This window comes from Scyliorhinus canicula, chromosome 12, assembly GCF_902713615.1.
Source record: "Scyliorhinus canicula chromosome 12, sScyCan1.1, whole genome shotgun sequence".
In the NCBI taxonomy this organism is placed as follows: domain Eukaryota; kingdom Metazoa; phylum Chordata; class Chondrichthyes; order Carcharhiniformes; family Scyliorhinidae; genus Scyliorhinus; species Scyliorhinus canicula.
In genome coordinates, this window is record NC_052157.1 from 113,183,271 (window position 1) to 113,195,426 (window position 12,156).

Here is a 12,156-nt window from a genome sequence, read left to right on the forward strand (position 1 = left end):
CCCAAAAGTGGCAATCAATGGCAGATTTGTCACCCCATACCGACGCTTAAATTCCTTAGCGCCCGTCTCGTCTGACCTTCCTGATTCAGACAGCACATTGTGTCCCTGGCTTCAGCTGCCGTTCAGTGAAGGAGGGCATGCCCCCTTTTTTACAGTACTGGCTGCCATAAAGCAGGCGAGTTTAAATACCCCATTGAAAATACCAGGCCAAGGAGAAGGCAAATGAATGGCATTTTTAAAAACATTTTGAGTACCCAATTAATCTTTTCCAATTATGGAGCAATTTACTGTGGCCAATCCACCAACTCTGCACATCTTTGGGTTGTGGGTGCGAAACCCACGCAAACACGTGGAGAATGTGCAAACTCCACACGGGCAGTGACCCAGAGCCGGGATCGAACCTGAGACCTCAGTGCCGTGAGACAGCAGTGGGAACCACTGCACCACTGTGCTGCCGTAAATGAATGGTATGAGGGAGTTCTGACACTGGGGGTGTTGCATTTAGATGGGGAGGGGTCCTGTTGTGTGTGTGCAGGGCTCAGCCTGGGTCTTTAAAATGGTCACACTGAAGTTAAAAGTGCTTTTATTTCACAGTATCACAGTAACTATCAGTGTACACCGGCAGATCCATCTTAAATTAGTGATTTAATTTGGATGGATCCCATGCAGCGCAATCGTCCAGGGCAAGTTAGCGCTTCTGGACAATTGCCAGGTAAACCCTTACACCCTGTGGGGAAATATTAAAACCAAGTTTTGAAAATATTGTAACTGTGGGATGAAATATAAGCTTGCATTGTTCTGTGTCAAGGTAAGATTATACATTTGCAATTTGGCGGTGATAAAAGTGAAAAGTTACACCAGCTTTTCTGGATTCAGATTGCAAATGAGCAGAGTCAGTAAGTTAGTGAGTGATAGTATGGTGCACCATTCAAAAGTCACAATTCAAAACTTGTAAGCCAATTACAAGTGAGAATAAACGAGGCATTTAGGGATTTCTATGGGGATCTGTATAGGTCTGAGTCCCCGGTGGGGGAGGAGGGGATGCGACGATTCCTCGATCAGCTGAGGTTCCCGAGGGTGGAGGAGGAGCAGGTGGTTGGGCTGGGGGCACCGGTTGGGCTGGAGGAGCTGGTTAAGGGATTGGGGAGCATGCAGGCGGGGAAGTTCAAAAGACTTATGCAGAATTATGATTTGGAGGGCAGCACGGTGGCACAGTGGTTAGCACTGCTGCCTCATGGCACCAAAGACCAGGGTTCGATCCTGGCCCTGGGTCACTGTCCGTGTGGAGTTTGCACATTCTCCCCGCGTCTGCGTGGGTCTCATCTCCACAACCCAAATATGTGCAAGGTAGGTGGATTGGCCATGTTAAATTGCTCCTTAATTGAAAAAAAAGAATTCTAAGTACTCTAAAAAATTTAAAATTATGATTTGAGCGCATTTATATTTTAAAGCTAATTTTGTTTTAGAATTCATTCCTGGGATATGGCTATCGCCCACAAGGCCTATACTTACTGCCCAAGAAAATGGTAACGGGCTGCCTTCTTGAATCAGTCATCCTCATGGTGTAAATGCAGCCTCAATAGTGTTTGTGAGGCAGTTCTAGGATCTTGAATCAAAGAACAGCAATATATTTCAGAGTCAGGATGGCAAGTGACCTGGAGGGGAATGTTCAGCAGTGGTTTTCCCATCAGTCTGCTGCCCTGTTCCCTTACGCAGGCCAGAAACGTACCTTAATGAGTTGCTGTATCTTGTACATTATACAAATTGCACAAATGGGGAAAGCTACAAGAGATTAAAGTGATAGATGGGATGTCAATATAAAGGCAAATTACTGCAGATGCTGGAATCTGAAACAAAAACAGAAAATACTGGACAATCACAGCAGGTCTGACAGCATCTGTAGAGAGAAGGAAGGGATCTAACGTTTCGAGTCTCAATGACCCTTTGTCAAAGCCGGGATGTCAATCAAGCTGACTGCTTTGTCCAGGACAGTGTCAATCTTCGAGTGTTGTTGGAGCCACATTTACCCAGGCAACTGCAGCATTGCAACTCGGACTCCTGGGCGGAATTTTCCCACATCCCGCCGGCAGCATGTTTCGCGGAGGCATCCCGCCATTGGCTGTCACTGGGATTTCCTGTTCTATGCACAACCCGCCACCGGGAAACCCGTGGTGGAGGTTTGCCATTGGCGGACCTGGGATATTCCCACTGGCGAGAACAGCTGGAAAATTCCGTCCCTGATTTGTGCCTTATAGATGGTGGACAGGTTTGGGGAGTCAGGAGGTGATTACTCGCTGCAGAATTCCCAGCCTCTGACCTGCTCTTGTAGCCACAGTATTGATGTGGCTAGTCCAGTTAAATTCAATTTGATACAGTAGTCCCCCTTTATAACGCGGGTGTTGGGGTCCAAGACAGCCACCCGCGTTGCATCCGAGCCGCGGATATCCACGATGGGGGTTTTAAATTTATTTTAAAATCTATGCATGCGCTTCCCATTGTGAGTCTACGGGGGGGGGGGGGGGGGGGGGGGGTGGACTGCACCCCATCTGCCGCACGCGCTTGCACCCTGCGCTGCATGTCAGTTTCAAAGGCAAGGCTGGGATTCAGTTTTAGGTGTCAGGGCTGTCAACTTGGTTGTTTGGGAACAAGTGGCAGGGGGGTGTCACATCTCTCCTCGGTCCCAAACCCCTGCAGTTCAGGCCTTTCTCCACACCGCCACCCCCACCCCCTCCCCCTCCCCCCCCACCCTACCTCAACCACTATGGAGGTACCAGCTGTAGCTCTGCACTATCCACTATCCGCTGTGTGAGCTGCTCCTCTCTCACTGAATCTCAGCGAGAGAGGAGCAGCCGGCAGTGTCAATTTCAGCCGGCAGTGTCAATTTCAGCGGCCGGCTCACTTTGATCCGGAGAGGGAAGCTGACAGTTGGGGTCCATAAGCCCCCCCCCCCCCCCCCCCCCCCCCCATCGTATATCGCGAACCGCGGTATTGCGGAGCACGGTATAACGGGGGACTACTGTAGTAATGCCACTGAATGTCAGGAGGTGACATGTGGAGATTGCCATTGCCTGGAACGAATGTTACTTGCCCTTTATCAGCCAAAGGGCAGCACGGTAGCATTGTGGATAGCACAATGGCTTCACAGCTCCAGGGCCCCAGGTTCGATTCCGGCTTGAGTCACTGTCTGTGCGGAGTCTGCATATCCTCCCCTTGTGTGCGTGGGTTTCCTCCGGGTGCTCCGGTTTCCTCCCACAGTCCAAAGATGTGCAGGTTAGGTGGATTGGCCATGATAAATTGCCCTTAGTGTCCAAAATTGCCCTTAGTGTTGGGTGGGGTTACTGGGTTATGGGAATAGGGTGGAGGTGTTGACCTTGGGTAGGGTGCTCTTTCCAAGAGCTGGTGCAGACTCGATGGGCCGAATGGCCTCCTGCTGCACTGTAAATTCTATGAAAAGCCTGAATATTGTCCACGTCCAGCTGCATACAGACACAACAGCTTCATTATCTGAAAAACTGCAAATGAAATTGAATACCGTAATCATCAGCAAACACCCCCAGTTGCGACCTTATGGTGGAGGGAAAGTCACTGATGAAGCAGACAAAGACAGTTGGGCCTCAGGCACTATACCAAGGACTGCTGCTCGAGTGCTCTGGGGCTGGGATGATTGGCCTCCAACAACAATCTCCCACGGTGTTAAGATTTGACACAGTAAACTTTCTCCAATTCCCACAGACTTCAATTTCACTACGGTTTCTTGCAGCCACATTCAATCAAATGCTATCCCGATGTCAAGGGCAACCACTCTGACCTCATTGTTAACCAAGGTGGTGGCGCAGTGGTATCGTCACCACTGTAATCCAAAGACCCAGGGCAATACTCTGGGGTCTTGAGTTTGAATCCCACCATGCCAGATAGTAAGATTTGAAATCAATAAAGAAAATCTGGAATTAAAAATTTAATGATGACCATGAACCATTGTTGATAGTTGTAAAAATCAGTCTGGTTCACTAATATCCTTTAGGTGAGGAAATCTCCTTACAGATCAACAGCAATGTGGTTGACTCTTGACTGCCCCCTCAAAGGCCATTAGGAATAAATGCTGGCCCACAACCCAGAAGTGAATTTTTTTTTTTTAATTGTCACTCGATAGAATTGTCAATGACACTTGAAGATAAGAGAGTGGACTGATGGGGCAGTAATTGGTTGGATGGGATTCATCGGCTTTTGCGGGCAGGACTTAGCTGGACAAATTTCAGCTTTGTCAGGAAAATGCCACTATTGTAGCTGCACACGTACAGCTTGTTAGAGATTCAGCTAGTTCTGGAGCATAAGCCTTCAGCACTGCTCCAGGGGTTTATTCAGGACTCATAGCCTTTTCTTTATCCATTTCTCAATAACACAAAATAAAATGAGCTAGCATCTGTGATGCTGGGACCCTCAGGAGGTCAAGAGGGAGCATCCACTCAATAGTTCACTATGTTTCTAAAACCCAAGACTTACTTTGCAGCAATATTTTGAAGCTCCTTCTGTTGGTCTTCTTCCCTGGTCATTTTCGACAGTTCGGTGAGGGCTGCCTCGACATCCTGAATTGTCATTATGCTCTTATGGGCTGGAGGAAAACTCTGACTCCCTTCAAAAAAGATGCGCACAGTCTCAGAGACATCTCCCTAGAGTGAAAGCGAGAAAGATTTATTTATTTGGCGCCTTTTACAACCTTAAGGTGTTCGAGAGAGGTATACAGCCAATGAGTTACCTTTGGAGTGTAATCACTGTTGTATGGTTGGAAGCGAAGCAGCCAATTCACACACAGCCAACTCCCACACAAAAAAAGTGATAATAACCAGAAAGAAAGGAAAGAGAAAAAGAAAGGAAAGAGAGAAAGAAAGGAAAGAGAGAAAGAAAGGAAGAAAGAGAAAAATAAAGAGAGAAGAAATAGTAGGGGAATAAGAAGTAATTGAAGGTTTAGTCTACCTTAACCACTCTAATAACATTCCCTAGCAGTGTTCAGCCTCTGGCTACCAACTAGATTGGGAATGGTGCGCCACCTGATGGGAGAAAATAGTAAAAAGAAATTTCTGGACACCCTGGAGCATCCATTTCTAGTTAACTTAAATGAAAGCCAGTTTCTGAATGAAAGCAGTGAAAATCTTCAAATAGATATAGGCAATGAAAGCTTGGTGAAATAAAATAGTTACTCTGCAAAACACAGGCAAGGACGACTCCCTTGCTGAGTTTGCATTATTAGCACTGGGTTAGAATGTTTTCACATTTTTAAAATGTAGGTACAAATGTTTCCTCAAAGCCCAACCAAAATAAAGCTATTCAAATAAAAATAAAATGTTAAATCTACAATAAAATTGTACAACAGTACACACTGTTGCTTGTCTTCATATTGGTGTTTGTACAAAACTCCCATTCCTAAATCAAGACTGGCACCTGTACTTCTAAACAAGCTCAAATTGGTGCATTTGTGACCAGTTATAAAGTTCCAACACAAATGCTACCAGACAACATTTATTTATAAAAAGACCATTTCATTGACCAGCTTTAAAATGGATGCTGGGAACGATTTGGAATGCCTTCCTAAGCGTTCAATTTTTCCAGGTTGCTCCTTTCATTTAAACAAATTTCCAAATTTATTTTGGTGCTACATGACATTCTTTTCTCTGTTGGCTGTGAGCCTCACAATCAATGGTCTATGAAATTAGTTTGTGCAGTCTCAACCCAGCTGTACACAACACAAAGCAGGCCACAGTTGCAAAACGTTATCACTATGCAAATCTCCACCGACAAACATCAAATAAAAAAAGTTCAATTAAATTTAGCTAAACTCGAGTTCTTAACTGAACACATTCTTTTTGAAAGAGTTATTTTTATTTGCTTAAATTTCCTTCACAAGTTAAGAGGTTTTTCCAATGATGCAGCTCATGCAAGGAATGCACAAGAACTACACAGCTCAGAATGTTCAAAATCAAATCTCAGTCTCTGCGGAGTTAATCTCAGTCAGGAAAGCGACAACCGACTGCAGCATTTTTGGGGTTACTGAAGGTGACAATAGGCCAATTCTCCTCTGACCACCAACGTCCCCCTTCCCCCACCTCTTCACAGCCCAGGACAGAAACAGACAGTGATATTCTCCACACTAAATCCATGCTGCTGTGCCCTGTCAAGATTTGTGAGTGAATCATTAGGCAAAACGTCCACTGGTACCAAGAGAATAATATCCCAGATGGAGAGGGGAGAAAACATGTGGAATGCCCCAGGTTTCGCCTGAACAATTTAGATTTTATGAACCCTTGACATAATTTGGCTCAAATGTCACTAGGGCTGACACCACGCATTTAGTCATAAAATATAGCACCTAGGTTTTAAAAAGAAATTGAATCTTGTTTGAAGAAAAAAAAATTGTTCCAAAGTGCTACAGCTAACATTCCAGCAGCCTTCAGTGAAATAAAACACCAGAGATGAAGCAGACAGTGCAGCAGTAAATTTTATCTTGGCTCATGGCAGGAGAGTACAGTATTTTACTTCCATGTTTGCTTTTAGTTTCTGATCTGCTACCTTTACAGCTTGGTTTAATTGCCAACACACACCCCTCTCACCAGCCTCACAGCTTCATGTGTTTGTCTGCATAGATCTCTCCCGTGTCTTTTCAAATCCCATTATTTTCATACCGTCTTTTTCCAAAGAAAATACTGGCACATTAACTCACCAATCATCTTTATTGCACCAAAAAGATTTTTAGCAGTTTGCAGGTCACTTAATTACTCATCCCTGCTCTGCAACTGGCATATCTGTTGATTCGGTTCCTTTTCCAAACTAACTCATTTTAGGTGAACTAATAGAAAACAAAGAGTTGGGATGAAAGGGGCGTTTTCAGAATGGTAACTTGTAACTAGTGGAGTGCCACAGGGATCAGTGCCGGGTCCACAATTATTTACAATATACATTAATGACTTGAACAAGTACTATTGCCAAGTTTGAGTATGACAAAAATAGGTTGGGTGGCAAATAGTGAGGATGATACAGAGCCTATGGAGGGATAGAGACAGGTTAATTTGTGGAATGTCTAATAGATGGTTTTTTGGAGCAGATTGTGACAGAGCCTACTAGGGAACAGGTAATTGTGGATTTGGTGATGTGTAATGAGGCAGACTGGATTAGGGAATTTAAGATGAAGGAAACCTTAGGGAGCAGTGACCACAATATGATAGAATTTACGCTGCAGTTTGAGAGGGACAAGCTGCAATCAGATGGAACAGTACTACAATTAATTAAGGATAACTACAAAGACACGAGGGAGGAGTTGGCCAGAGTTGATTGGAAAATGAGCCTAGCAGGGTAGACAGTGGAACAGCAATGGCAGGAGAGTTTGGGCGTTATTAGGGAGAACATAGAACGCACAGTGCAGGAGGCCATTCCGCCAATCAAGTCTGCACCGACCCACTTAAGCCCTCAATTCTACCCTATCCCCATAACCCAATAATCCCTCCTAATTTTTTTTTGTCACTAAGGGCAATTTATCATAGCCAATCCACCTAACAGCACGTCTTTGGACTGTGGGAGGAAACCGGAGCATCCAGAGGAAACCCATGCAGACACGGGGAGAACGTGCAGACTCCGCACAAACAGTGACCCAGCGGGGACTCGAACCTGGGGCCCTGGCGCTGTGAAGCCACAACAGAAATTCATCCCAAGGAGGAGGAAACATGCTAAGGAGAGGACAAGGCATCCATGGCTGACCAGGGATGTCAAGGACAGCATAACGGCTAAAGAAAAAGCATACAAAGTGGCCGCGAATTAGTGGGAAACCAGAGGATTGGGAAGCCTTTAAAAGTGAGCAGAGGACAACTAAAAAAGTAATAAGGGGGGAGAAGATGAAATATGAGTGCAAGCTTGCTAGTAATATAAAGGAAGATAGGAAGAGCTTTTTTCAATTTATAAAAGGTAAGAGAGGCTAAAATAGACATTGGACCACTGAAAAATGTGGCTGGAGAAGTAATAATAGGAAACAACGAAATGGCAGACGAACTGAATAGTTACTTTGCATCAGTCTTCATGGTGGAAGACACCACTGGGATGCCAGAGCTCCAGGGGAACTCGGGGGCAGAGGTGAGTGCAGTGACCATTACTAAGGAGAAGGTTCTGGGGAAACTGAAAGGTCTGAAGGTGGATAATTCACCTGGACCGGATGGACTACACCCCAGGGTCCTAAAAGACAAAGCTGAGGAAATTATGGAAGCATTAGTGATGATCTTTCAGGAATCATTGGAGGCAGGAAGGGTCCCAGAGGACTGGAAAGTGGCTAATGTAACACCACTGTTTAAGAAGGGAGGGAGGTAGAAGACGGGAAATTATAGGCCGGTTAGCCTGACTTCGGTCATTGGTAAGATTTTAGAGTCCATTATTAAAGATGAGATCGCAAAGTACTTGGAAGTGCATGGTAAAACAGGACTGAGTCAGTGCGGCTTTGTCAAAGAGAGGTCGTGTCTGACCAATCTGTTAGAATTCTTTGAGGAGGTAACAAGTAAGTTAAACAAAGGAGAACCAGTGGACATGATTTATTTAGATTTCCAGAAGGGCTTTGACAAGGTGCCGCATAGGAGACTGTTAAATAGGTTAAAAGCCCATGGTGTTAAGGGTAAGATCCTGGCATGGATAGAGGATTGGCTGACTGGCAGAGTGGGGAGATTACAGGATGGCAGCCGGTGACTAGTGGTGTGCTTCAGGGGTCTGTGCTGGGACCACAACTTTTCACAATATACATTAATGATCTGGAAGAAGGTACTGAAGGTACTGTTGCTAAGTTTGCAGATGATACAAAGATCTGTAGAGGGACAGGTAGTATTGAGGAAGCAAGGGGGCTGCAGAAGCATTTGGACAAGCTAGGAGAGTGGGCAATGAAGTGGCAAATGAAATACAATGTGGAAAAGTGTGAGGTTATGCACTTTGGAAGGAGGAATTTAGGCATAGACTATTTTCTAAATGGGGAAATGCTTATGAAATCAGAAGCACAAATGGACTTGGGAGTCCTTGTTCACGATTCCCTTAAGGTTAATGTTCAGGTTCAGTCGGCAGTTAAAAAGGCAAATGCAATGTTAGCATTCATATCAAAAGGACTAGAATACAAGCCATGATTGAAAGGCTGAGCAGACTCGATGGGCCGAGTGGCCTATTTCGGCTCCTATGTCTTATGGTTAAGTGAGTGGACAAAAACTTGGCAGATGGAACATAATGTAGGAAAATGTGAAGTCATGCATTTTGGTCGGAAGAATAAAGGAGCTGAATATTATTTAAATGGAGAAAGATTGCAGAAAGCTGCAGCACAGACAGATTTGGGGGTCCTTGTGCATAAATCACAAAAAGCTAGCATGCAAGTTGAGCAGGTAATTGGGAAGGCAAATGGAATGTTAGTCTTTATTTCAAAGGGAATGGAGTATAACAACAGGGAAATCTTGCTGAAACCATACAAGATACCAGTTAAACCATACCAGGAATACTGTGAACAGTTTTGGTCCCCTTATCTAAGAAAAAATATACTGGCATAGGAGGCAGTCCAGAGGAGATGAATTAGGTTGATCCTGGATATGGATGAATTTTCATACAAGGAGAGGAGTAGGTTGGGCATGTACTTACTGGAGTTTAGAAGAATGAGACATTGGTAAGACTGCACTTGGAATATTGCACACAATTTTAGTCGCCACACTATCAGAAGGATGTGGATGCTTTGGAGAGGGTGCAGAGGAGGTTTACCAGGATGCCTGAACTGGAGGGTCAGCTATGCGGAGAGGCTGAATGGACTGGGACTGTTTTCATCAGACCAACGGAGGTTGAGGGGCGACTTGAACGAGGTCTACAAGATTATGAAGGGCATGGATAAAGTGGATGACAGGCACTCTTTCCCAGGGTGGAGGGGTCAGTCACTGGTGGGTATAGATTTAACGTCTGTGGAGATGTGCGAGGCAGGTATTTTACACAGAGGGCGGGGAGTGCCTGGAACACGCTGCCAGGGGAGGTTGTGGAAGCAGATACATTAACGGCGTTCAAAAGGCATCTCAACAAATACGTGGATAGGATGGGCATAGAGGGATACGACACTAGGAAGTGCTGAGGGTTTTGGCCACGGGTGGTATCATGACCGGTACAGGCTTGGAGGGCCGAAGGACCTGTTCCTATGCTGCATTGTTCTTTGAGAGGTGACCTAATTGAAACAATTAGGATTCTCAGGGGGCTTGACAGGGTAGATGCGGAAAGGTTGTTTCCCCTTGCCGGAGAATCTAGGACCAGAGGGCATAATCTCAAAGAGTAAGGGGGTCATCCATTTAAGACATAGCTGAGGAGGAATTTCCTCTCTCAGAGGGTAGTGAATCTGTGGAATTCTTTATGTGAGGGCTTTAGTAGCTGGGTTATTAAGTATGTTCAAGGTTGAGATAAACAGATTTCTAATCAGTAGGGGAATCAAGGGTTATGGGACGAGTAAATTAATTGCAGTGTTAATGTAGGCCACTTGTAACACTAATAAAAATTATTAATGCAGGAAAGTGGAGTCGAAGATTATCCCGTCAGATTAGTCATGATCGCATTAAATGGCAGAGCAGACACGATGGCCAAAAAGCCTCTTTCTGCTCCTACGTCTTGTGCTCTTTTCCCTTTACTGATGTTAATGGAATATCTTTTTACTTCCAGTTTTGATGAAAGATTCATACCCAAAATATCATCACCTGTATTTTCTCCTTACATACCAAGAACACAACTGTGTTTTCTCTTCACACGTGTAGACTGACCTATTCTGAATGTGCCACAGTTTGTTTTAATACAATGCAAACGGGTTTGAGCAAAACACTGCAACAGACCTGCTCCAAGTCTCGCACCATGTCATCCAGACTGCAGTTAAATATCCGGCTGAACAGTTTGACGATCTGCTTGTCACTCAGGTTGTAAACGGTTTTTACCACACCAGGTAAGAGCAGTTTTATGGTTAGGTAGACATCGCCATGGAATTTTCCTAGAAAACAGGTTACCACATCAGTCACCATCATTGAATTGTAAAAGGGCAGCACAGTGACGCAGTGGGTTAGCCCTGCTGCCTCACGACACCGAGGTCCCAGGTTCGATCCCGGCTCTGGGTCACCGTCCGTGTGGAGTTTGCACATTCTCCCCGTGTTTGCGTGTGTTTCGCCCCCACAACCCAGAAAGATGTGCAGGCTAGGTGGATTGGCCATGCTAAATTGCCCCTTAATTGGAAAAAATAAATTGGGTACTCTAAATTTATTTTTTTTAATATTGAATTGTGAACTATGTAATTCAATCAACATTGCTGTTAGGGTGCAAACACTAATCACTATGAGAAATCCCCCTACAATTCTTCAAATTAGTTAATTTTGGCATCTATTGAATTTTGGCCAATCACCCAAACCAAGATATCAACAAGTCTCTGTGTAGGTGGCATGTTAATATTGGGGTAAGAGATTTTAAAAGTCATGTCTAAAGAACAGAAAAATGTTCCTGGTGTATAGACAGAGAAATCAACACTTACATCTAAACTTAAGCTCCCTCAATTACTCTCCAAACTCGAACATAAAGAGCTGGAGAGCAGGCAGCGTCCATGGAACTGTACACCAGCACAAGCCCCCATCTTCAATATGGGAGAAAACTGGTGTGGCTTCCCTACCTTGGCAGTGAAACCACAAGTACTGAGCACAGTTCAGCTGCGAGGTTGGTGTGCACCGGTAAGTCTGTCTCCCTTATGACACAGAGGTGTTTCCTAACAGAGATTTCATAAAATGGATCAATGTAAACTGAATAATTTGTAATGGGTAGATTGCAGATTTTGGGAGATTTGCTTGGAAAACTGCTTTAAAAAATATAATAAATCCACAAACGCATTTGGAAAATTAAATGGCTCCTTTTTAGCCACAGATTTATGAAACTTGTGCGAGTGTAAAAAGGCGCGACTCACCGTCCCCGCCCGTGCCCTTCCTCAGAAAGTCTTGGATGATCTGTGTTTTAGTATTATAGCTTGGTTTATCTGCAATCATAGCACAGAGTTTTCGGAATTCCCGCAACGAGCAATCCTTGTGATTCGGGTCACACGCCCCAGCTGCCAGCGCAGTGCTGGAGGTCGAGGGCTCTTCATCGGGGTACCCTGTTGTAGCT

The 12,156-nt window shown here is 44.8% G+C and overlaps 1 protein-coding gene across 3 annotated transcripts in view; it reads right to left on the bottom strand.

The window, feature by feature from the left end:
• Positions 1 to 12,156, bottom strand: part of lig3 (ligase III, DNA, ATP-dependent) — an 88,387-nt gene that overhangs the window by 65,107 nt on the left and 11,124 nt on the right. For all 3 annotated transcript variants that reach the window (XM_038813791.1, XM_038813793.1, XM_038813792.1), the window contains exons 4-6: positions 11,960 to 12,154; positions 10,854 to 11,005; positions 4,501 to 4,667 (exon numbers count right to left, since the gene is read on the bottom strand). In XM_038813791.1, the coding sequence (XP_038669719.1) occupies positions 4,501 to 4,667; positions 10,854 to 11,005; positions 11,960 to 12,154 (514 nt within the window). The remainder of the gene's footprint in view (positions 1 to 4,500; positions 4,668 to 10,853; positions 11,006 to 11,959; positions 12,155 to 12,156) is intronic.